Genomic DNA, 27,466 nt, shown 5'->3' with positions numbered 1-27,466 from the left:
AGGACCTTGATCAGGACCACAAAGCCTGAAACATCTGCTTTAATGAAGAAACACAGCCTCTATTCACACTGGCTGAGTTTGGGGAGACTGAAGTTTCTGAAACTTGAAAGTTTTTAAAATTTAATTACAGGATAGTGTTTTTGATTACTAAGGATTCTAAATCTTCATACCAGCATGAGAACTGAATCACTTCCAAATTCCAAGACACATAAGACCAAAGAGAAGCAAAGCAATACAAATTAACATATGCCCCTCTCTTTTCTGCTCTAGGGGAATCTGCAAACCAGTATCACATTTAAGAATCCAAGTGTTAAATTCTTCAGCATTCCTGACAACTAGAAAGCACATTCACTGAAGGCTGAAGGTGAGGGAGTGGATGGTTTAACTTCAATTATCTGTGAAGAATGGCGCCAAGAGAGGAAAGAAAACCATCCAATCTCAGGAAGGAATAATGCAAATCTGGGTGGAAAAAGCCACCAGGTAATCCAACGATTCACTGTGGAAGAACTCATGAAAAGTACTCTGAAATATACACAAGTCTAAACATCTCTCTTGCTGCAAGTAGTTGTGTGAGATTCAAGATAAAGGTTTAGTTTCATTTTTTTATTGTCATTATTTTCCCCACTTAGGGAATGAGGAGTCCTCTCTTTTCCCCCACAATAAAGGGAGCCATATTAATATCCCCATGACTCTTATATAACTGCAGATCTCCAAAGCCTAGGGATTTTCCCTAAGAGAGTGGGCCGGGTATGCCACCACAGAGAGCCAGAGGTTTTCCAGATGTGTGTAAGAGAGCAGGTGCGCAAGGCAAGCAAATGAGCGCAAACAGTATTATGGAAAACATTTGAGAAGTTAGCTCCATGAGGACTGTGGGCTCCACAAGAGGACTCGACCGGGTCGCCTGGTCTGACACAGGAACATGACAGCAGAGTGCTGCTTCAAAGCTGGAAACCATCCATAGGAGCCTCACACTGCTGGAAGATGTACTGTTGCTGGCTAAGATCCACCTGGGGTGCAATGTTGCTGTCTTCATCTTCAGTCCCGAAGTAATGCTCAATGAGATCAAAGGCCTTCTGGTAAATTTCCTGGTTTTCATGACTCTGTAAGAACTCAATTTTATCCAGACCTAGAATAAAAAATAAAGGAAAAAATTTATAATAAATCTTGTGTAAAGTCCAGAGACATTTCTTGCCATGTCTGCTATGATGTGACGTTTTTGTACTTTTTGTAATACCACAGAAATAATTGCTAAGATTGCACTGGAAGGCTTGTATTACCAATTGACATCTCAAGACCGTACATAAGTAATAGTCTATACAGACAAGAATTTTTAACTACCTAGTCTCTGAGCTATTTTATACCATTTCAAATGGATATATTTCCTAAAATCAGAATCAACTAACATTTAATCTAAGAAGTCCAACTAGAACAATTAACCAATGCATCCTTTCCCTAATAACTTTAACTTCAGTGAGGTTTTCTTCCTCACTGAAGTTAAAGTCACCAAACTAAGAAACACCACAAACAATAATAAATCTTAACAATGATGGGAGAAAAAACCAGATATATCCACACATTAAAAAATACATACAGTAGAATAGCATATTTGAAAAATAATTTAAAAAACTTTTCACACTGAAAAGATACAGCTCTTATAAGGTCTCTAATTCTAATCTCGGGAATAAATACATTTTGAAGTGCTTTTAAGCCGAGCTACAGCAAAATCACTGAGGGAACCTTTGTGGTTTTTCTTTTAGAATAGTGAATCAATAATTAAGAGCAGAACTGAGAGTGACTTCAGAATTAGAATGAAAAGAAGTAACACTCTTCAAGATGATCTCAGGATACAGGAATTGGTGGATGTAAGGAAAAATTAGAACTCTAAATTCTCTGAGAGAACGTGAGAAATGTCAAGCATAACTGATAATTCCAACATTTTCATTTATTTTAAAGCTTGGCTTTTTTGGCTATGGTTATGCTAATTCAAATTTTATAACAGTCAGTAAAGGTAAAATAAAAATAATTTTTAAAATTTCAGGAAAATCTATACCTATATTTTTAGTCAAATAACAGACTACGTTAAACTTTTTTTTCTTTTGGTCATATACAGCAAATACTCTTTCTTACCATAAGCTTCTTCAATCAATGCACAATAAGGGTTAATGCCATTGCCATTCCTTTTGGCTTCTTGTTCTCCAAGCCTCAGTATATTTTCTAAGCCATTTAGGGCAACTTGTACAATCTTAGAGTCCATGACTGTGAGGAGATCACAGAGTGGCTTGATACAACCCAGTTCTACAAGGTACCTACAAAGAAGAATTTAGTCAAAGTTTTAGTGTTTTATCACATTACCAACTAAATTTCCTCAATACGTACCACAAGTTGATCAGAAGTTGTTTTTTAAAATTTTCCCCAATTTTGCTATTAAAACTTAGTATTTTAAATAAGGCATTATAGGCAATTGATATGTTTAATTAAATGAAGTTTTCTGAAATATCACCTTCACAAACGTTTTTACCAAATTGCAGATTAACTCCCCTTCCTCCCAAAATAATGTCTGGGAAGAAAATGAATGGAGTCAACAGAGAAAAGATCTACTGAGCTAGCAAAGACTTGCTGTGACCTCAACAACATTGTTGTACTGTTCAGTCAGAACCAACCCATAGCTGACCCACCAGTGGGTTTTCAGAGGCAGTAAATAGCACGGGAGAAGACTGCCCATCCTTCTCCTGCAGAGCACCTGCAGATTTGAACCGTGTGCCTTTGGGATTGCAGCAAAGCTTCTTGCCACTAGGCCACCAGAGCTCCTGACCTCAACTACAGTACACTCAACTTGTTGTTGTTAATTGCCTTAGAGTCGAGCACAACTCATAGTAACACTTTGAACAAAAGGCTTGAAGCCTTTTTTCTATTATCAAAGCTTCTTTAATCTACTGTAAGCATTCAAAATGTCATAAATTTGTCCGCTTTGCATCATGATTTAACATTGCTAGTCTCATTAGAATATAACATCAGTAAATTGGTCTCAAAGAAATATTTTATGTATTTAGCAGTAAGAAGCTCTGATGAGACAGTGCAGCTGACAATTAACTTCATTATACACAGGTATGCTGAATTTTAAGATACTACTCCAACAGAGTAAAACTGAACAATTTCTAATGAAATACCACTGTTACACACTATTTCTGAAAGATGAAACTGAAAATAAAATATACATGTAGTTTATTTTAATTAAGAAGACACAGTTAGCAAAAAACAAGGCAACTGAGTATTTGAAGTCAAACAGTGTCTGCAGATAATTCAGTATCTCACATCACTGCCATCTGCTGGTAACATACTTACTTAAAACAGTGTAGACTATAGAATCAGAATCTTGAAAAGCGGGAAAAGGCTTAATAATCTTGTGTAAATGTGTTTTTGAAGTTTCATGGAAGCATCTTTTAAATAATATGTCCATGATAAACTTTACCGAAATAATTATTGCGCAAGTTAAACCGTTTATAATTTTAATATGTCACATATCTTATCACTTATACTTGATCCATCTGATAGAATGTCTTTACATTTAAAAAAATGTTCTAAATACTGCACTAAAAATTAGCACTTAAGGTGCTTACATGAGGCACTTCATCTACAACATTCCCTCTCCATTTAACAGGCAGGCAACCACATGAGCCGTAGGTAGCCATGTTTCCCTAACAGCACATATAGAGAATGAGTTCAATGATTTCTTTAACACTCATTTAAAATAATGTCCAACTGGATTTCCTATAAATGCTTCATTTTTAGATCTCTTTTTCCATCCAAAATAACGGAACTCTGGTGGCCTAGAGGCAAGAAGCTATGGGGCAGTCGTGAAGGCACGCAGTCCAAATCCGCCAGCTGCTCTGCAGAAGGATGGGTACATCTCTTCCCATGCGATGAACTGCCTCTGAAAATCTGCTGGAGCGTCAGCTATGTGTTGGTCCTAACTCGACAATATATACAATAACAGTATTAAATTTAGAATTTAATTACATAATGTTCTGAAACTGTTTCACATTCTCGTACCTATCTTTCAAGTGTGATATAAATTTCTAAACTAGAAATTTAGCAAGGGATAGGTATTAAGAGTTAAAATCTAAGGATTCTCCAAATAATCTTTTAGACTATCCAGATGTCTCTAACTAAGATGCTCCAGCACTGGTTTAGAGCTATCCTGTATTTCTACTGCCTCAGATCTCAACTAAGCCTTATTTCTCACATCCCAGGATCATAATCATCAAGAAGTGAAAAGTTAAAAGGAACTAAATATACATTTGAGTCAAATTAAGAAATACAGAAAAATCCTTCAGAGTGCTGAAATGAAACATTCTTTAATATAATTATCTCTCACTCATGGCATCTTCAAATGTAAGTGATTTTTCATTCCAGGTAATAGAGAAAGAGTAAGGGGGGAGAAGTTTGGGAGCGTAAGGGACAGAAGGAGAGAGAAAGAGGAGGGAGGGAGGCGGCATGAACCCTTGCACACCAGGACATTATCTGGCTAGTACTTACTTGATCTGTTCAGCTGATCCTCCAGAAGTTGCATTCGTGATGGCCCAAGCTGCTTCCTTCCTTGTACGAAACTCAGCAGTTTGTAATATATTAATGAGGGCTGGGAAAATGTTGGCATCTATCACAGTCTGAAATTTTAAAATGTTGAAATGCAAAGTGAAATGATAAGATTTTTAATAATATTCATGATACTAACTACTAACCACTACTGGGGTCTTGGAGAAGAGTACTGAATGTCCCTCCTCTGGATTATCAAAAGAACAAACAAGTCTATCCTGGAAGGGGAAGGATGGTGAAACTTCACCTCATTAACTACAGGCATGTTGTGAGGAGAGGCCAATCTTTGAGAAAAAAGACACTTGTGCTGGGAAAAGGAGAGGATCAGAAAAAGAGGAAGACCCTGAACAAGATGAACTGCCACACTGACTTTAACAATGGGCTTGACATTTTGAGAAGACAAAGGTTATGGGATTACCTGGATCTGTGCCCTATTTCCAGCTGTGATATTAGATATTGTCCAACATGCTTCCTTTTTGATAGATTCCTTTGGGCTACTCAGCAAATGCAATAAACTTTGCAGAGCTGAGCAATTCAATATTACCTAAAAAAGAAAGTTTGAAAATTTTATTTATGACACTGAGTTACCAAAAAGGAAATTTTTAACTCAAAAAATATTTTTAGCAAATAAGCACAAAAAATAATACCTCCACTTTCAGGGAAAAAGCTTTTTAAACAAGATAAGCAATAGTATAAAAGAAAACAGAACCAAGACATGGACACTTGTTTGTACACCTATGTTTACAGGGGAGCTCTGGTGGCCTAGTGGCAGGGACTACACTGGCAACCCAAAGGCAAGCATTTCAAGTCCAACTGCTCGGTAGATGAAAAACAGGCAATCTCCTTTCATGTGATTTACTTCCTCTGAAAACCTGCTGGAGGGTCAGCTATGAGTCAGTTACGACTGGACATTATTTCCTGCCGCATTATTCCTAACAGCAAGAAGATGAAAATAGCCCATATGCTCATCAACAAACAAATGTACAGCGGAACTGTGGTGCAATCATGCATTGGAACATTATGTAGCACCAAAAAGAAAAAAAAATTGTAAAATAACATACAATATGGACAAATCTAGAAAACATTATGCTGAGTGAAATTACTTAGTTACAAAAGGATAAATACTGTATAAGACTGTTACTGTGAAAATGGAGAGCAAAAAACAGAGACTGTGAATAGTATGGATCAGGGGAAGAAAGGATGAATAAATAAACTGTATAGCTACTACAATTAACACTTTGTAACAGAACATGTTACAATACAGGAATGAGAAGAGAAAAATATACTAGGGAAGCAGAGAGTAGATAAAGGATAGGTGGAGTGAGGTAAGATTAATTCATTATTAATCTAGACAAATTAATTGTCTAGAAAATAAACAAGTCAGAAGTTAAAGACAATAGATAAAAGTCAGGGGAAATTAGGGGGAAAATTAGCCCTTAAATATGTATCAGACATATACATATATGTCCAAATCATTGAGGAGAAATAATGTCCGTTTGAGGACTAAGGTGTGTTTGACTCAGGTCTTTCCAATTACTTGCTATGCATTTGAGAACTGGACAATAAATAAGCATGACAGAAAAAGAATTAATGCCTTTGAGCTGTGGTGTTGGAGAAGAGTGCTGAATATCCGTCCCATGGATGTCTAAGAGAACAGATATATCTTGAAAGGGTGCAGCCGGAGTGTTCTTTGGAGGCCAAGAATGATAGGACTTCACCTCACATACTTTGGGCATGTTGCTAGGTGGGGCTATTTGGCAAAGGAGAGGAAGACCCTTAACCAGGTGGACTGACATGGTGACTGCTGTAATAGGCTCTTGTGTATCAAGAAATGTGAGGATGGGGCAGGATAGAACAGGGTTCAGACCTTTTGTTCATAGGGTCACTATGAGTGCATCCTCGACTCAATAGCACCTAACAACAATTATATATATTCATATATATAAAAATACATCACATATATACATAGAAAAATATACATCAGAAAACAAGGAAAAACACTGCAAATATAAAGCTGAACATGAGCATATGCTGAAATAGGCTAACACAAACTAAGACAAGAATGGATTAAGTGAGGCTATAAGGAAGAGTCCTATAGCTACAACTTAGTATTAGGCTAGAAAGAAAAATACATAAATATGAACAGATCTACTTTAGTAAAGATCTGCGATATAATCTCATTGTTCGTTGAGTCAGAAGCAGCTCAAAACTGGCCCCGCAGCAAAGTGACTCTACAGCGAGAGACTACCAATCACTCAAGAGGAGACTGTGCTTATTTTTCTCCACTGGTGGATTCAAAGATATATTGGGGAAAATAAGTTAAAAAATTAAAAGTGTTAGTTACTTGGGAATACCCCAACAAAAAGGGAACAAAAGTTTTCACAAATGAACCAATAAGCAACATGATGATAAACATGACACAAGACTGAGGCTATCAATTTCAGTTTACTTGGATCGATAATCAAAATCAATGGAAGAAGAAAAATAAAACCCAATGGAAGTAGCAATAAAGAAATCAAAAGATGTGTTATCAAGGACCAATTAAAAAGGCTAAAGAGCAAGGAAGTTAGTCTAAAGACTAAGGTGTACCTGATCCAATGGTATCTTCAAGTGCTTCATATGCACTAGAAACTCTGATCTATAGGATCACCATGAATCAAAACTGATGGAAAATCAAAATCCAAGCTCATTCAAGGTGATTGTGATTCAAGTGACCAGTAAGAATGAACAGAACTGCCCATGGGGTTTTAAAGGCTGAAATTCCTTCTTGCGGGGTAAGTCACTTACAGAAGCAGACTACCACAAACTTCTTTTGCTTAGTGGTTGTTGTTATGTACTGTTAAGCTAGAACTGAACTAGAGCTGATCCTCTACCAGGTTTCCGGAAGCAGTAAACTATATAGGAGAAGAATGTCAATCTTTCAAACGCACAGCTGCTGGTGGAATCAAATCTCAAGTCCCTGGCTTGGCAGTGCAGCTCCTTATCATGAAGCCACCAGAGCTTGCTAAGTGCTTTGAGAGTTCAAATAACTGACCTTTCAGTTAACCCCCTACCAGTCAAGGGCTTTATCCTTAGGTCAATCACAGATCCTTCAAATCAATGGCATAATTAAGTTTGCATTGTGAAAGTATTCAAATGTGATGAATACAGTGCAGAAAATATCTGAACTATGCAGTACCAGTAATAGCATAAGACAACTTAGTAACTGATGGATGAAAGCTGAGAATACCAGAAAGAAAAAGTTAGTTGTATTTTATGAACTAGGCAAAGGCATTTGACTGCATGAATCATAACATGTTATTAAGTATGTTCATGTGAAACAAAGATGCTATCAGAACAGAACAAGGGAACTCTGTATAGTTTAAAAATCAGGGAAAATGTGCATCACATTAGAACCTCTTTTCTGCATACTTATTACTATTTTCTTTCTTAATCATCTTCCCATTACTTCATACTTCCAAACAATGAAGTCTTATATTTCGACCTATTAGTCAACACCTAGTCTAACCCCTAGTCACAGACTTACTTAATACTTACCTGAATCAGTGGACAGCCAGATGAACATCCATGTATCATCATTGGCCAACTAGACTCAATCCTTTACTTCACCCTCATTGTAGCACTCATATCCATTGCTAGCCTAACTGAAAATCACCTTTTAAAATGGTAACTGCCTAGTATAAACATTACTACTGCCTTATAAACTATCAATGGAGATTAAGTCTCTCTAGTACATCAGGAAAAGGCATACTCAGCCCCACCATCAACACACAAAGCTGATATTCTAATTAAACTACTTTCTTATACATAACCCCACCTATGTATATCATGCATAACATGTATATCGCCATTAATCTGTACTATATATGATTACTTTTACATATATAGAAGAGTCACCATAGACTCTTCACCCTGCTCGTTGGAGACAAGGATTCTGAAGCTTTGTGTGACATACCCTGGGTATGCTCCAAGCAAGGACCAGAGCTTGGAGAGGGACAGTATGCCTGGGAGGGTGAAGGGATAGCACACGAGAGGGAGACCCTCGAAGAGATTGATTCAGTGACTAGGGTAGTGGGGGTAGGTGTGTCAGAGATAATTAGGTTGGTGCAGAATACAGCAGAGTTCAGAGCTGCTGTACATAGTGTTGCTATGCGTCACAAGCATATAACAACATTCGATTTATACACTGAGCAAATTATTTCAGAAGACAACACTATATGAAAAAGAATGTGGCATCAGTTTTGTAAGTAGACTTGTTAATTTCTGTTATGCAGATGGCACAATCTTGCTTGATAAAAATGCAGAAGACTTGAAATTCTTGCTGCAGAAGATCAAAGAATACAGCTTTCAATATGGACTACAATTCAACATCAAGAAAACAAAAATTCTCACCACTGGACCAACAGGCAACATCATGGTGAAAGACTGAGGTTGCCAACAACTATATTTTACTTAGATCCACAATCAGCACCCATGGTAACAGCAGTGAAGGAATCAAATCATGTGGCATGAGGAAAATGTGCTGTCAACAATGTACTAAAGAATAACAATGATCCACCAGATGCTCTGCTACATAAGAAGGGGCCAATCACCACCTGTGCCAGTTGGATGAGACTGGAGAGTACACACAAGGAAAATAAAGAGTAACAATGGCATTTTAAAGACTAGTATCATTTGACATTTTTTAACTGCCCTGGTCTTTTCAATTACTTACTATGCATCTGAGAAGGAAAAACAAAGAATAATCGATGCTTTTGGGCTATGGTATAGGAAATGAGTACTGAATATCCTATGGACTGCCGAAGAACAAGCAAGTCTATCTCGGAAGACGTGTAACCAAGGTGCTCCTTAAGAGGTAAGGATGGTGAAACTTTGTTCACATAATCTGGACATGCTGTCAGGAGGGGTCAGTCCTTGGAAAAGAACATCATGCTAGGAAAGGTGGAAGATCAGAGAAAGAGAGGAAGACCTCCAACAAGCTAAGACTGACACGGTGACTTCAACAATAGGCTCAAGCATTACTAGCATATCAGACAGAGATCCTAAGGATGATACAGGATAGGGCAAGGTTCAGACAGGTGTTTACATGGTCATTATGAATCAACTCAATGGCACCTAACAACAAAAATGACTGAGAGGAAAGGAGGCAGAGAGAAAACAGTCAAGCTTCCTGATGTCCAGATTTCTGGTTTGGAAAACTATTGGTGTTTTTCACAAAGATAAGAAAAAGTACAAGTTAAGGTATGGGGGGGGGGGGGGGGATGGAATTTTTCGCAGGACATGAAAATTTAAAGTAAATATTAAATTTGGGAGAATATATTTGATGTCCTTAGTTTAAGAGGTGAAGATGCTGTTTAGCTCAAAATCAGAGCTAGTTAAGGCTAAACTCAAATTCCCAAGTCTCAATCCACATGCACAGGGATGACAGATAGAAATTAGAAGAAAAAAAAAAAACGTCACTACATAGAAACCTAGGAAGATAACTACTGAAGTCATTAATGCAGCAAAGAGTCAAGAAGAGTATTAGTTATAATTCACTGTGAGAGAATGAACAGTGGTAAAGATACTGAGTGGAGTAATGAGTGACATCAGGCGCTAGGAGAAAATTGTGACATTAAAAAATCTCCTTCATAGAAGATACTTACACATGTACATAAAGGAGGGTGCAATTCAAAGGATGAGATAAAGACAACAGAGATAGGATACGACTGAATGTTTCTGATGCTCTCAGAAAACTATTTTAAGTATATAAAAAGCAGCAGGAGAAATGAACTCCCTAAGACTATCCTCCTTTAAGAATCTCTGAACTTTAAATCCACTCCCACAAATCACCTTTTGGCTAAATAACAGACTGGCTCATAAGATCAAAAACAGTTAAAGTGTTGTGTTCCTTTACAGAAAGGAGGGGGAGAATCATCTATGGGAACCTAAACAGTCAACATTTACCCTGAAGCAAAGATGAGGTGGGGAAAGAAACATGGAGCGGGAGGGGGAGGATGGGGTTAGAAGAATGGAAATGAAACAGCCAGACAGAAATAATGAGAATGCTGATAAAGTGTGTCCAAGTGTCAGAAATATGGAAAGTAATTTAAAAGACCATGGTTAGAATTAGGTGCACTTTAAGGTCCCTGCTCCTAAGCACCTTGACGAGGTAGATCCTTGGCAGCAGATTTTCCCAACACATCTTTTCATCTCCTGACTTCTGTTTCCAAGGGTGCTGACTGCTGATTCAGGCAAGATGAAATCATTAATACCTTCAACCTTCTTTCCACCTACCATGCTGCTTATTGGACCAATGTTAAGAATTTGTTTTCTTGATGTTGAGATGTAACAAAATCTCTGATCTTCTTTCTGTACAAGCACCTCAAGACCTCCTTGCTTTCAGGAGCAAAGATGCGTCATTTGCTTAAAGCAAGTTGTTGATGAGTCTTCCTCTGATTCTGATGTCACAGCTCAAGAATGATTTGCTCAGTATCAAATAGATATGGAGAAAGAATACAGCCCTGATACACCCTTTCTTAGGTTTGTACCATGTAGTATTTCTATAATGACAACTGCCTCCTTGTCTAGGAATAGGTTTTGCATGTCCACAACTAGGTGTTCTAGGATTCCCACTTTTCTCAATGTTAGTCATCATCCATATAGTCAAAAGCCTTTGCAGTCAAAAAAACACAAAAAGGTATCCATCAGGTTATTTTCTGCTTTCAGTCAAGATCCATCTGACATCAGTAATGATATCCCAGGTTGCCACAGCCTCTTCTAAATCCAGCCAGAATCTCTGGCAGTTCTGTGACAATGTATTGTTTCAACTGTTTTTGGATGATATGCAACAAGATTTTACTTATGAAGGAGTAGCTATAAAAATCACTATACTTTTAAATAATATTGACACAAAAGGTACATGCTATTTCTCCTAATAATATCTAGTTAAATATTATAAAAGAAGCATGATTGCAGTTTAATGTTTTTTGTTATGTTTTTGAAAAGTTTACAGTTTATCTTTGGCTACCTACACACTTTGTTTTGTAATATCAATTATAATGGATCAAAGGAAGAAATAATTACAATGTCTTGCCAAATCCTTCAGTGCACTGTTTTGAAGGAAAATCCCCAGTTATTCATACCTGTGTCTGAATATCATCCCCTGTGACGATGTTACCTACAGCTCGCAAAGCAGGAGACACCACTTTATAATCATTATGCCTGAAACCATGGAAAGAAATATTATTTTTATTGAACAGTTGTAATCTTCATTTCTTCTTCTGCACACTGAAATACATTTCGTATCCCTATAGTGGATACGAAAAAAATTATATCATTCTGATGTAATATTTAGTACCCTCTCAAAGAAATGTTTTTTCGCTTACTTAATATTTTTGGACTTTAAACTACTATCTTTCTAGTCATCTTCCCCCAAATCTTTAGAACAAATTTCATCTTCTTTTTACTCAGTCCTCTACAGTTGCTGAAACAATGGACAAAAGCCATTAACATTTATAGGACACTGTTATGAGGTAGACAAGTTTACACAATCTCTGCATTTTTACACATATGAAAATCGTACGTGAACAGTTGAATGAACTAAAAAGATTCAAGTAATGAACTGTTTCTATTAAGGTTAACTTGCACTAGCAAAAGAAAAACCTCAATAAAGTCCTTTACACATATGAAAATAGATTTCAGACTAAAAAGTCAGTATTTTTTAACTTTTTCCTCATAAATCCCATGTTCTTTTTCTTTAATGAGATCACTTTTTTGTCAAAACTGTGTCGGTCCCATCATTTTTATGTTAAGATCTAATGATGGTTAAAATAGGTAATAATCTAGTGACTAAAAGGCACAAAGATCACATCCGAGAATTTTAGTCATGTACTTCAAATTGGCGCACCTTCATACTGAATTCATTTACAACTGCATAAGACTGCTGATCAGCACTCCACTACCAGCTATATAATCCCAGAGCTTTGTATTCCTTATCTCATGTTTCAGTAAACCACCTACTCCATAATCAAGTAAAAGAAGATTCAATGTCTGACACTAATCTAAATTAAAATCTAAATGAGACAGATAAGAAATGACTACTTTCAAATGTGAATGAAGGATAGTGTGAAACACAATGTATACAAACTTCATACGCAAATCAGTGTAATATTTTAAAAAAGAAATACACACATGAAAGTGGGGGAAAAAAAGAAATGACTACTGTAAGTGGCAATATGATTTTGCTTTTCCAAGAGTCAATGTCATCCAGTATGAGCTAAAAGCATGTATGTCAGTTTTCTAAATACTTTCTGCTGGAGGATTGCTAGTAGAAGGGATGACTGAATTTCTTTATAATTCTCATATTTAAAAACAAACAATGAATATTGGAAAAAATAATGAAAGAGAACACAGTAATCAGGGAATTAATTAACACAGAGATAAAAGAGCAGGTTGCCTTTCTTAAAGGTATCTTACATGAGAAGCTCCACAAGTCTCCTGCAGACTCCTGCATCAATGACCGCTTGAATTTTATCATTGGGTCCATCTGACAGATATGAGAGAGCCCAGCAGGCATCAGCCAATACATCAGTGTCATTGACAAATAACAACCAGGAAAGTACATTCAGACAGGGGGAAACCTGTAAAATGAAAAAAGACAGGAATTTTAAGAAAATCCAGTAGGATAAAAGCTAGAAGCTGGGTGAGCTCATTGAGTGATATACACTTCTAGGAACAGGGGGAAAGAATGGTGTTTCCAACTTTAGAAAAGATCTTGATCTTGGAGTTGACTTTAACAGGGTTGTCAGAGCTCATGCAGGAAGTTAAATGTTACATACACCCAACTGTCGGAGTGAAATTCCTTCACAGAATACACTCTTTGTATACCAAAGATGTAAAGGAAATTTCATGACTTTGAAAGTGAGGAAATTCTGAATTTTAGATAGTATTATAGATTTTAAAATTATTAGCCTTTAAAATAGATTCAAGGCCTTTACAGACAGTGAAAGAATATAAAAATAATTTTTTTTTCCAAACTGAAATAAAACTCTAGGAACAAAAAAGCCCAGTTCCTTAAAGAAACATAAAATTCCTGTATTATTTCATTAATAATTCTTGAATTAAGCCTGAAATCCATCTTGTATATTATGATAGTCAACTGAACTCATTGCTATTTTAAGTTGATATCAACTCATGGTGACCCTCCATCAAGTTTCTGAGGGCATCAATCCTTACAGGAGGGGCACTCCCTATCTTTCTACTAAGGAATAGCTGGTGGATTTGAAATACTTGAGACTTGCTGCCTTTGGTTGGCAGTGCAACGTGTTCTAGGCGAAGCCACTAGAGTTCCTTATTATAATTACAGCACATCTGCATCCAAGCCAGCCACCTTTCAAAGACTCAGAAGCTACTCAGTACCAGCCACTGACAAGACTCTCCATGGGTGAAGACTTTTCTCAAGAACACACTGGGCTGGGCAAGAAGAGCTCACTGTGTCTATATAACTACTACTGATGGCAAGAGTAAAGTCAGCCTGGGATATTTTTTGATGGATTCTTGATAAAAGAAAGTCAAATAATTTTAAAATGAAGAAAAAAAGAAATTAATCAAGTCAATATTTTGTTTTGTTTACATTAAAACTTATTGTACATTTTTTTAGTTGCACTTCTTCTATTTTCCACAATCATAATCCCTACCTTTGCAAATTCTGGAGGTGGATTTTTTCCTCTACAGAGGTTAGACAATGCCCATACTGCATTCCGGGTCATGGTCAAGCGGTTTTGCTTCGAAAATAACCTACAAACATGATGGTACAACTGTAAACTATATACTGAACACGGATTCTCTGATGTCATAAAAAACCAGAAATGAAAAACCACTTAATTCTACTGAATAAAGAAATGGTCTCAAATAGTTTTCCCCCAAACCATACAGCTTCATTATTTTCTAACTCCACCAATGTAGAATTTTAGCAGGTAAATGAAAAAAGGGTACATGAAGAAATTATATGATCATGTTAACAAGACAATATCTGAAAAAAACAAGTAACTTCCAAAGTTCCAAAAACAAACAAGTAACTTCCAAAGATGAAATGCTTTCTAGTTTGAAAAAACAAATAAAACAAACACAAACTTACTGCAGCAGAGGGGGAAGGATATTGCAGTCTAAGACATAGTCCCTGCACATGGTACTATCTCCAGCAATGTTGCCAAGAGCCCAGACTGCCTGTGAAAGAATTTTTAATTAATGATGGTATATAATTACATCATAATTAGTTATTTAAAAAATTAACATACCACACTAACTCTTACATAGTTATGAATACTAATAATTCATCAGAGAATCAAGTAAAACCCAAGTTAGGGGAGGAAGAGAATTATTACACTAATGTATGCAAAAGAAGTGTGAACATTCAAATCACTAAGGTTATTAAAGGAAAGAATGAATTTCTTATATACATCCTTTATCTCCCATTCCTAAGTAACACTCCATACAGCTCCTGGTGTGCAAAGCCATTTAAGTTTTCTTATGTGACAAAACAACTAACAATTTAAGAGAAATCAAAATGCAGATAATCTTACTAATCTTTTGAGAGTATCAGATAAAGTATCTTGATTGTGATGATGGTTTCATGATGTATATGTATGTCACACTTACCAAATTATAAACTTCAGAAATACATGTGTGTGTGTGTGTGTGTGTGTGTGTGTGTGTGAATTCTCATGTATCTATTATATCTCAATAGGGCTACAAAGTCAGTTATTTAGCAGTAATTTATATTTAAAATTTTTATAAAGTTGGTAGGAGTAAGAAACTCGTGTTTTCTGTATCTTTTAGAGACAGAAGTTAAAAAATTACAGTATTGTGTCTTGGAGAAATTTTGTTTATATTCGCTCCAAAATTTACTACTGTACATTTAGATTGCTGGAATACTCCTCGTAATGAAGAGTGGTAAACCTTGGGCCCTGAACATAAGACCAAGAAGAGAAATCATGTTTCATCTGTTTCTCCTTGTTAGGTTTTTTTACCTGTTCCTGGACATCTTCAAACTCAGAGCTGAGCAATTCTATGAAGATAGGCACAGCTCCTGCCTGAATGACAATGCGGGTCTGAAGAGAATTTCCTGACGCAATATTTGTCAGTACCCAAGCTGATTCGAACTATAAAAATAAAAATAAGTTTTCATTATTTCATTAGAATTTATGAGCTTGTTTACTTATTACAATAAAATTTTCCCTACATGAAAAGAAAGTTTCATAGATTAGCAACTAATCTATTAGCTGAACTTCATATCTTGATTTTAAAAGAATTCCCAGGAAAAATACCTCCACCTAAAAGAATATTCAGGGTTTAAAATGTCCAATCAAGGGAGAGGTGACATGCAACCATAAAAACAACAAGGAAATGTTCCTCTATGTACTGGTATAAAATGTTCTTCTGAGACATAAATTAAAAATAAGAAAAAAAATAAAATGTAAAGTAGGTAGTACATTATCATTTTATTTTCTAAAAAGGGATATATTAATTGTAATTCATTGTTTCTAGCAGAGAATTACACAAATTAAAGAGTCTGAAAAATCACAGAACAAGAGTGGGAAAGGTTTTGTTCTCTCTATAAAGTTTAATGTGCCCATCGGAATTGTCCTTCAAGTATTAATAACAGAATAAGTAAAACAAAATTTTCCTAGGATTGGCAAAAAGAAATGGTGAGAAGATGCTTGTGTAAAGTGTATAAAAAGTGACCCATACCACCAGATGTTCTGCCGGGAAAGGAGGGACAATCTCCTCCTGTACCAGTCAGATCTGATTTGACGGTACATGCACACACACAAATAATAAAATAAAAATTTTAAAAAAAAAAAGTGACCCATGGGGGTTAAGAGGTATACAATTATAGAAATATTAACTTAATAGCAATAAGATTGCCCCAAACCAAGATACAGTGAGAAAATTTTGCTCATTCTTAATAGGTAAAAAGAATGACAGTAAACTGGGTAAAGGCTGATTGAACACCAGCCTTTGATGTTGCTGCTGAGCTGCCCTCAAATCAACGACAACACAGAGACCTTAATGAACAACAGACGGAAACCTTGCCCCATCCTGTGCCACCATGATGATCTCCACCTAGTACCACAGCACTGGTAACCAGAAGATAGGAAAAGAATTAGGGTCAATTCACCTACCCCACAACATCATACTGTTGGTTCTACACAACTCTTCTTTAGCATAGTATTAAACACAAGTACTATGCCCAACAGAGATTTCTTACATCTATTTATACACATTTTCTTACCAGAATTTTGTTTTCTTCCTTCTTCTATCTAGCCTGAGGGTGGGGGTTGGGGAAACTGACATGTCTGCCATGCAAATGACACCAATTTACAAAAACAAAAGTCAGCAAAGGATGTAGTTCTTAAAGTTTTCTAAGTCTCTGGATCAATTAAATGGCTGCTGTATGTGGAAAACTAAATCACTCATTGAGAGTAGACAAAGATGGAAGACACGGGGAAACCAATTTAACTAGCATAACTCAAAATTCTATGAATACTGGCAAATTTACAACAAAAGACTTGTAAAGAAGGGGTGTTCGTGGCATGTAGGTCAAGTGATGCTATCTGCTGAAACATGCCTGTAACACTGGCACATGAATATTTCAAATGATAACAGTCTTAGCAGCAAAGACAAGAAATTCCAAACAGCTGTATGTCAGACTATTTAGACCATGCTAAAAAGAAAGGACAGTCATCTAAAATCAGACATTGCTATTACATCAACAGGGAGGTCCATTTTAAGTATACTAGTCAAAAGGACTAATTTTTCTTTGCTGCCATTTATGCTGTAATGGAGATTTCCAAGATGAAATACTATCAAGAAGTAAAAATACAACCCCATTTCCATAGTTCAATTCCTACTGAAAATAGTACTCAAGCCTTTAATTAAGTACCTGTTTACTCTGGTACCTCTGGGTTACAGCACAACTTCGTATGTACTATGCCACCAGAGGATCCTATCTGTACACTAATATTTTTAAAGGGAACTGTGCTATTGACCAAAATGAAGTGCCTCTACAGAGTTTTTAATCTACCAGTGGGGCTTCTTGGAGGAAAACATGGGGGAATCATTTCCTACAAGAATTTATCGTCTCCCCAAAACCACAGAGCCAGCTATGAGTCGGTTCCAACTTGATGGTAGTAATATAGTAATATTTTAAAAGCATTATTTACATACGTCTAACATAAAAAGGGAATACTGCATTATTTGGAAGACACACTGTTTACTGAAGCACCTAATGCAGAAGAACAAAGACCAATTTGGGTTACATTTCAAAACCAAGAAACTAAAAAAATCTCATCACTGGATCAACAGTGAAAGACAGAAAATGACTGAAGCTGTGAATGATTTCATTTTATTCAGACCCACAATCAACATCTGTGGTAGCAGCAGTCAAGAAATCAAGACGTGCTGCACTGGAAAAATCTGCTGCAAAGGCCTGCTTCAAAGTTCTAAAAGCAAATATGTGCCAATATAAAGACTAAGATACATCTGATTCAAGCCATGTTTTTTTGGGTTTTTTTACTATTGTCAAATCGGATCTGACTGGTACAGGAGGAGACTGCCCCTCCTTCTCCAGGAGAGCATCTGGTGGATTTGAACCACACGCTTGAGGATTGCAGTGCACCTTCTTGCCATTAGGCCACCAGAGCTCCCAAGCTCAACTGCTTCCTATGCATCTGGAAGTTGGATAACAGAAGAATTGATGCCTTTGAATTGTGGTGTTAGTGAAGAGCACTATCTACTACTACTATTATATCTACCAATTATTAAATATATACCATGGACTGTCAAAGAGCAAACAAGTCTGTTTTGGAGAAAGTACAGCCACTGAGTTCCTTAGAGGTAAGGATGGTGAAACTGTCTTACTTCTTTTGGACACATTTTCAGGAGGAACCAATTGATGTAGAGTGACATGATGCTGTGAAAGGCAGAAGGTCAGCAAGAGAGTAAAGACCCTCAGCATGACAGACTGACACAGTGACTAACCACAGTGGGCTTGAGCAGAGCAGCAGAGATCATGAGGATGGTATAGGATAAGGTAAGGTTCCAATTTGTCATTCATAGGATCACTATGAGTCAAAGATGACTTGATGGCACCTAACAACCCAAAGAAGTAACGTATCTGGTCTTTATACAATATAGAAATGAAGAAATGACCAGAAAGGGGGGAAAAATCACGTGATTTGAAGATGATTAGCTAGACCGAGAACTGGATTACAAGTCCCCTAATGTCCACAAAAGGAATCCTGATAGTGTATTATGTAATGAGTTGAGCTACTAACCAAAAAACTGTGGTTCAACTACACCAGAAGCTCTGCAAACAACAAATGCTGGCAAGGTTGTGGAGACTGGAACCTGTATTCACTGCAAGTGGGAATGTGAAATGACATAACCACTATAGAAGACCGTCTGGTACTTTCTCAAAAAGCTGGAAATAGAAAAACCATTTGATCCAGAAATTCTACCACTGGGAATATACCCAAAAGAGATCAGTGCCATAACTCAAACAGATGTATGTATACCCATGTTTACTGCTGTGTTATTCCCAATAGAAAAGGGAAGGAAGCAACCCAAGTATCCATCAACAAATGAATGGATTAAAAAAAAACCCTGGTATATCCACAAAATGGAGTATTAATAAGCAGCACTGGAAAATAATGAACTTCTAAAATATTACAAAACATGTAGGAGCCTGGAAGACATTTTGCTGAATGAAATATCTGAGTTACAAAATGACAAATGCTGAAAGACACGGCTGTTATAAAATAGGACTGACATGAGGGGTTTGTAATAGAGAAAAGAGTAGATAGACAATAAACACTGCACTGGAACTGATGAGGAGAAGAACTGTCCAAAAGAAATATACTATTAAGCACTGTATGTATGACAACAAGCTGTAAAAGAACTGTACTGCTAAGTGGATTAGGGGAGAGGTAAGGGGGAAAAATATGCAACAATAAATGAGCAAGACAAAACAAAAAGATGAGCAGTCTTCATCTGTAAAGATTTATAGACTCAGAAATCCAATGGAGAATTGTTATGACTAAATCTGATGAGAGTGGGTTTGGTTTAGTGTCTATGAAGTCCAGTCACTCCTCCTCAAAATATATCCATAACACTGGCATAAGAATCTTTCAACTCCTTGTCTGGGTATGTAGGATAGGAAATTTCAAACAGCTATATGCTAGACTATTTGGAAACAATAAGAAAGAAAAAAAAGAAGGAAGAAAAGATCATCTATAATATTGTCACCTTTGCTAACTAGGGAAACAGTTGATTTAAAAAAAAAATAAATAAAAGAGTCTGCTCTCCCATGTTTATCGTGGCTTTGTTCACGATAGCAAAGAGTTGGAAACAACCAAAGTGCCCATCAACAAATGAATGGATAGAAAAGCTGTGGTATATTCACACAATGAAATACTATGCTGCATTGAAAAACAAGGAACTCATGCAATATTATTCAAAATGGGTGACTCTGGAGGACATTATGCTGAGTGAAGTATCTCAGTCACAAAAGGACAAATGCTGCATAGTGCCACTGTTGCAGAACGGGACTGACATCAGGGTTGGGGTGAGACTGAGAAAAATTGGATAAATTATGTACACTGCATTGAAACAGATGAGGGAGAGAACAGTTTAAAAACGATATATGAATGCACATTCAAAAACTTCTCCAACAGGGTAAAAAGGGAAGCCACCGACTGGGAAAAAGTATTTGGTAATGACATATCAGATAAGGAACTTATACCCAGAATTTAGAAAATACTTGAGCACCACAACAAGATAAAGGTAAATAATACAATAGAAAAATGGGCACAGGATATGAATAGACACTTCACCAAAGAAGATATTCAGATGGCCAACAAGCACATGAAGAAATGTTCAAAATCCCTAGCTCTAAGAGAGATGCAAATTAAAACAACTATGACATACCATCCCACCCCAGTCAGAACAGCAAAATTTAACAAAACAGCAAGCAACAAATGCTGGCGGCGTTGCGGAGAAACTGGAACCCTTATTCACTGTTGGAGGGAGTGTAAAATGGTGCAACCACTGCGGAAGGCAGTATGGCGCTTTCTCAAAAAGTTGCAAATAGATACCATTTGCCCCAGCAATTCCACTACTGGGAACATACCCCAAAGAGACCATAACTGATACCCACGCAGATATATGCACAGCCATGTTTATCACAGCTTTGTTCACAATAGCAAGGAGTTGGAAACAACCTAATTGCCTATCAACAAATGAATGGATAGAGAAGCTGTGGTATATTCACACAATGGAATACTATGCTGCATTGAAAAACAAGGAATTCAAGCAATATTATTCAAAATGGTTGACCCTGGAGGACATTATGCTGAGTGAAGTATCTCAGTCACAAAAAGGACAAATACTGCATGGTGCACTGTTATAAAATAGGACTGACCTTGGGGTTTGGGGAGAGACTGAAAAAGATGGGTTCAACAGTGTATAATACTGTATTGAAACAGATGAGGGAGAAAACTGTTTAAAAGGGATATGTGACTAGGTATTTTTGTCATGACAGGAGTCTAGAGCGAAGGCTACATGGTGGAGAGGACCTGGGGGAGGGTTTGCAAAACAATGAAAGAATTTTTCTTTTACTTTTCCAAAGGGTAGTGTACTGGAGGGAGGGTTGGGAGGGGAGAAAAGTGCAAGAATGAATGAATGGAAATCTAAAGTCTCTGTAAATTTTTACTGAAATTAATAATAAATTTTCTAAAAAAGCACAATATATGATTGGTTACTATGGTCATGACAAGAGTCCAAAATGAAGGTTCATAAGAGAAGAGTGAACTGGGGGGAGTGGTGGGCAGGGAGAAAAGTGCAACAATGAATAAATAAATCCAAAATCTCTGGAAATGTTCATAAAAATTAATAAAATTAAAAAAAAAAAAAGAAAGAATGGTTCTCAGGCATTGAAAACCAAAAAAAAAGAAAAAAAGATTCATGATGTTGTGGGGAGCGGAGCAGAACAAACTGTCTTGGAGACATAGAGGTTATGTGTTAAAACTGCTAAAGGAAAGGCAGGTGGTTTGACTCCACCAGCTATTCTGCAAGACATGAGGCAGTCTGCTTCCATTAAGATTTACAGCCTTAAAAACTCAATAGAGAGTCCACATGAGTGATATCTACTCAAGGATGGTAATGAGTTTATGTGTTCGTGGTTCTAAAAGGTGGGCTCGAGAGTTCAATAAAAAGGCATCAGAGGCTACAAAGATAAAGCAAAGAAATGAAAACTGAAGACAAGCAAACTGGAAAGAGCAAGTAAAAGCAGCAGAAGTACCTATCTATAGCAGAGAAAAAGCATACAATGAGATTTTGATTGCTCCCTTCCAACCTACCCACCACGATTAAAAAAAAAGGATGTAATAACCTGGGCATATAAAGGATATTTTAAAGAGTAGTCAGTGAAGTGAAATTACTAGGCTATTAAGCGGGTTTTATAGTTATACCACCCTGAATGTGCCCAACTTCATCTGATGCCACAGGCTAAGGAGGATCAGGTCTGCTCAGCACGTGGGTGGAGAATACTAACTTGGTGTTAAGAGTTCAAACTACTATCTGTCTCATGAAGTGTAGCACCAAAGGCTTAAAAAAAAAGGAATTTAGATGCTGTTAAAGGGAATAAAATGAAGGAAATAAAACAACAGAAAAAGCATGGTAATGGTTAGGAGAAGAATAACCACATTAACACAGATGAGGAAAACTCGAAATTACGGTATCTCAAAAAACCATGAATGTGTCTGAGGTATGTTTATTGCTAAGAAATACAAAATAAAGATATCTTGTGAATGCAAAGAAGATCCAAGGCCTCTCTTCCTCAATAACCATTAAAACCAGAAAGTAGTTTTATCTTTATAAAAAGGGGGATAATTATAGATACTGGCTCACTGAGAACAGTATCACATTCATGCATTAACAGAACATTAAAAATACACACATCCCCCTGACTACCTCAAAGTTACTATACATTTTTGTGTGTAGTATGAATATATGTGTATATACGCATATGTACATGTATATGCTGACATACATGTACATGTGTGTGAGTGGTTAACTGAGCAAATAAGGGTGTGTATTAATTGCCTGAGCGATTTCGGGAGTGTATTATTGTTGAAGAAGCAACTATCAAATATATTTAACATGTAAATATTCTTTTTTAAAAATGGATTGTAGTTTTTAATTATCTAGCTTGTCTTTCATCACAAACCGGGTTTCGCATATGACAAATCCCAAGATTTATGACAAAAAATTTCATAAAGCTGTAAGAGAATAATAAGAAATAGAAATTTAAGAAAGTAACCATAAGATGCGAAAGAAAATCAGTAGCATAAAAATTTTTCTAAAAAAAAAATTAAAAAATGGTTTCATCCAAAAAGAAAAAAATCTATGGTGGCCAAAATAACTCCACGCTTTAGTTACTCTTTATAATTTTCAACCAGTATTTATATTCTTAGTGTTCAAACGATGGCATCATGCAAGAAAGCAACCTGTCATGCGATTGCGATTACTTACAAATTTTAATTTATTATTTTTCACTGTCCAGAACTTGCTAATAAAATTCTAACTGCGAAATCTTAAGGACACATGAAGATTTGATGTTTTCTCTTTCCTCTTTCTCAATCTCTACCTTCTGGTGTTCAGTTCCTTAAATAAGGAAAATGAATCCAAAGCTGAAGTACTTCTGACCTCCTATCAAGTTTCCCACTCCAGATTGAAGTACGCCTGGCTCCCTTTCTCCATTTGGATCAGGACTGTTGTTGGCCATTTTGCTGGTTCAATTCTGGTTCCTAGCAAATGCCAGGCTCACCTGGAGAGCAAGTGAAAAGAGAGGCTCACATCAGAAAAATAAACCCAGATAGTAAACCCTGCAGAGAACAGTGCCTGAGTCACTGGAGCAACCATCCAGGAAGGTACAGAGATTGATGGAGATGGAAAAAGATGCATGAGGATGAAGGCTTACTGCAGTTTATTGCATTAAGCTTTTAGAGGGACAAGAGGCAGGAATGGATAAACTATGCCAACTGAATTTCCATTTACAACTTTAAACAGAGCCGTCCTATGTTGGTTGGAACTAGGAAGCAATTTACTTATTTCTAGCCATCCTTAGGAGCATTAATAAGATTATTTCCGAATGCAAAATCTTAGGACTGCAAAGGACAGTAGAAAAATGTTGGGCCTGGACTAAAGAATCCAGCAAAGTAGGCTCATGGTAGTCTCATCCCAAAGGGCTCAAGTTTGTCTGAGGTCTCAAAGTCACCGAGTCTGCAAACACGTTTAGCTTAACAGCACTGTTTGCTTCTAAAATCCTGAATTTCACCTATGTTTGTCTCCAGTTTAAGGGCAACTGAGAACCCAAGCAGCACTGCTCAAAGTAGGCTCTGGTTTGGGATACTTGAATGATTTGAGGACAGTAAAGAGATCCTTCATTAGAACTCTACTTTTGTAGCTATAAAGGGATTAAATTAAGCCTGTCCACAGGATTTATTGGTGGATTGAGTTATTATGTTTTTATACATTTTATAACTCACTTGCAGGGATAAAAAATGGTCAAAGCCCTATACTAAAATATCTAATAAGCACTTAGGAATACTAACAACTTATATCCCAGTGCACTACAAACAGACAGAAGGCATTCCTTCCAAGCTATCAAAACACATGACTTTCACAGTGTGAATAAGTATCAGAGCATGAAGCTCCCTGGCTGTCAAAGATCCCTCAATGTACTTGCTTCTCCAACTTCTGGGTTGGTCAAGGCTGCCCATGAATCACAATGGAGAAAGGAACACCACGCTGTGCTTAACTCTACACAGAAGAAAAGCTGGAGATGATAATCCTCAAGGAATAAACAAGCTAGTTACTTCTCAGAGTGAGATACAACACATCTATTAGCATGATGCCTGTCACCTGCCAAGTTAAGGCCACTTCCAAAAGAATCATCTCTCCAAAGGTTCAGCTTAATGATCAGTATGTGTAAGGTAGAATCTGCAGATCTAAGTAAAAGAATTTAAGATTTCTGAGGGCTTTCACCTTTCCCAGCAAGATTTTGTTTTGTTTTATCTGTTATGTACTGTAGAGTCGAAATCAACTCATAGCTGACCCTCCAGGGGGCCAGCAGATTTTCAGAGACTAAATAGCACACAGGAGGATTTGAACCACCTGCCTTCAGGTTGGCAGTGAAGCTCCCTACTAATAGACTTCAGATCAGAGTACTGAATTAAATGATGTAGAATTCTGGGTGAGGGGGGAAATAAATACACACACACACACACACACACACACACACACACACACACACAGCAGTCTGGGGAGAACTGGAGAATAAAGAAGAGTGTGCGCATGTGTGTGCATGTGTGAAAGAGAGAAGCCTACTTGTTTCACTTTAAACCTGAGACATTATACTATCTTTTTTTTCATGTAATAAGGATCTGGACTTCTGCAACCAACTATTAAAAAGTGTTACACTTAGAAAGAAATTCTGGCTTTCTCTCAGCTATTATCATTTCCTGAGTAAGACAGAAACCTTTTTGGTACGTTTTCCTACCTCCCTCTTCCTATAAACCATTTCAGGTAATAAACTGCAGTAAAGCTCCTCATTTGGTCCCTCTGGTTCCCTCGGCAGGCTGCCTGGGGCTCAGACTCTGTTCTCTGCAGTGTTGGTTGGCTGGATTTCCTTTTTCCTGAGAAGTCTCTCTCTTCTCTTAAGCTATAGGTGAATCTTGTGTTTTTCAGGTGTCTGGCAGTTCTGGCCTTAGAAAGGGGCCAGGATTATAAACCGAGAGGCAACTAGCAAAACAGAATCTTAATTCAAATGAACTTGGAAGTTGGTAAATATCAAACTGGAGAAGAGAAACTGATAGGACTCGAAGTACTCTACCTTTTCTGGATTTCTTGTTTTTCCTCTGGAAGAAACTCTTCACTGCAACAAAGAATGTGAAAGGGTAGGAGGAAAGGAAAGAAATAACAAGACAAAGTATATCAAGTCTTATGAATGATCTATAGAGTTCTGGACAGTCAGAAATCTTGGGGCACGGCTGTTAGTTTACTAAAAAGGTCCAATCTTTATCATGGCCGCAAGCCTTGACCTTATGTACCATTGAGCTGGTGCAACTCTGAATTGATCCTCCAGTGGGTTCCAATGGACAGTAAAATCACATGGGAAGAAATTGTCCAAATTTTTTCCAGTGAAACTGGTGGATTTGAAACAAATACCTCTGGATTGGTAGCACAGCTCCATATCCCTTACCCACCAGAGCTCCTTCAAGTTTTAGAGAAAATAAGAGGTAAGGGGTTGTGTGTCTTCTGATTAACTTGTTATTATTAAATATTTACTTGGGGAGACCCACTTTGTGATCTAGTTGACATGGATCAATTTTCACAGTTGCCATCTTTCTAAAGTCTCTTTCAGATGTTAGAAGTGAAAATTAAGAAACGTAAGAATTTGTTACAGAATATAAATACTGACTCCATTACACCAAAAACCATTATCTTGATAAAACCCAATAAAACTGGATAGTAAGGTTTTTTAGGAAAAACAAGTAATAACTGGATAGTACAATTTTTAGGGGAAAACTGTAATACACGTCAGTTGATAATCACTTTCACTATAAAAAGTATTCCACCCAGATGCTGAAGGGTTTCCTCTTGAAATATTTGAAGTAGCATAGCAGAATGTATACAGATTTCTGAGAAGTCTCTCCACTATCATATGCTACATACATTTTCATAGTAGGTAAGTGATATGACAATCATCATGTGGCTTTTTGGGTGATTAAAAATGATAAGAATTTTAATAAGATAAATATTTACTGAAGATATAAAGCAGTTTGCAATGTGGTTGTCAGGAGTACCATTGTTTACAAAATTAAAAACCTTCCCAACCCCACCCCCTTGTTGTGTACCACCAAATCGGATCTGAATGGCACAGGAGGAGACTACCCCTCCTCTCCAGCAGAACATCTGGTGGATTTGAACCACTCGCCTTTGGGATTGCAGCACAGCTTCTTACTACTATAGCTCCTTAAAAAATGAACTCTTAATACAGATTAAAGTACGTAAAATATTCCAGTACAGAGCAAAAATCAGCAATGGCAATTAAGGTGTGAGGCAAGAAAAAAAAAATGGTTCGTACCTGCAGTGTACAATTCTCTTTCCGTTTGAGAAACTCCACAAACCTGGCCACAACTCCTGGTGTGCTGATCACTTCATCAATAGGAGGGTTAGGTTCTGTTTTCATAAAATAAAAGAAAAAAGATAATCCTATGATTTCCATATAAGGACTTCCAGGCTCAAAATTAATTAGTATCTCCTTTTTCATTAATTATTCCGTCCATGTTAAAGTCCAAAAAATACTGTAGAAGTGAAACTAAACTCAGTTACTTTAAGGCAAGGCAGTCATGAAAGGTTTCATGAAGAAGTCTTATGATAAGAATAAAGGACATGCCAAAGTCTTAAAAATTCAAAGTATGGATTCGATTATCTTAGAGAACATAGAAAGTAGAGGGTGAAATACCCAAAGACAATCACTGTTAATCTGTTAATCTCTTAGTAATCCTTTCTTTGTGTTTTCACAGAGAAAACACCTAAGTTGTCTTTAAAAACTGCATGAGGAGATTCTGCACATACTAAAAGGATGTAATTTTTTGGAGTCAGAACTCACCAAAGATATGATGGCAATAGAATTAACTATAATTTTCTATGTGTTTCCTACTGCCAAAGGGGCCCTTTAGAGTAGTGAGAGAAGATCTTCACCCTGAAACCCACAGCGTCCCTTTTCAGCAGGAAGTAGCTAAGAGAATACGCCGTGCCCTTTTCC

The 27,466-nt window shown here is 36.9% G+C and overlaps 1 protein-coding gene across 1 annotated transcript in view; it reads right to left on the bottom strand.

Annotated features, from left to right (window-relative positions):
- Positions 1-27,466, bottom strand: part of KPNA1 (karyopherin alpha 1 (importin alpha 5)) — a 76,188-nt gene continuing 48,722 nt past the window's right edge. The window contains exons 5-14 of the mRNA XM_006884233.1: positions 26,783-26,877; positions 15,603-15,734; positions 14,711-14,799; positions 14,271-14,370; positions 13,051-13,214; positions 11,718-11,796; positions 5,012-5,137; positions 4,537-4,664; positions 2,128-2,306; positions 1-1,126 (exon numbers count right to left, since the gene is read on the bottom strand). Coding sequence (XP_006884295.1) covers positions 939-1,126; positions 2,128-2,306; positions 4,537-4,664; positions 5,012-5,137; positions 11,718-11,796; positions 13,051-13,214; positions 14,271-14,370; positions 14,711-14,799; positions 15,603-15,734; positions 26,783-26,877 — 1,280 coding nt within the window. The 3' untranslated portion in view covers positions 1-938. The remainder of the gene's footprint in view (positions 1,127-2,127; positions 2,307-4,536; positions 4,665-5,011; positions 5,138-11,717; positions 11,797-13,050; positions 13,215-14,270; positions 14,371-14,710; positions 14,800-15,602; positions 15,735-26,782; positions 26,878-27,466) is intronic.

Source organism: Elephantulus edwardii, unplaced genomic scaffold, assembly GCF_000299155.1.
Source record: "Elephantulus edwardii isolate Elephantulus edwardi_28Jun2011 unplaced genomic scaffold, EleEdw1.0 scaffold00032, whole genome shotgun sequence".
Classification (NCBI taxonomy): Eukaryota; Metazoa; Chordata; class Mammalia; order Macroscelidea; family Macroscelididae; genus Elephantulus; species Elephantulus edwardii.
The sequence above is the reverse complement of the archived record's forward strand: the minus strand, read 5'-3'. Positions and strand labels throughout refer to the sequence as shown.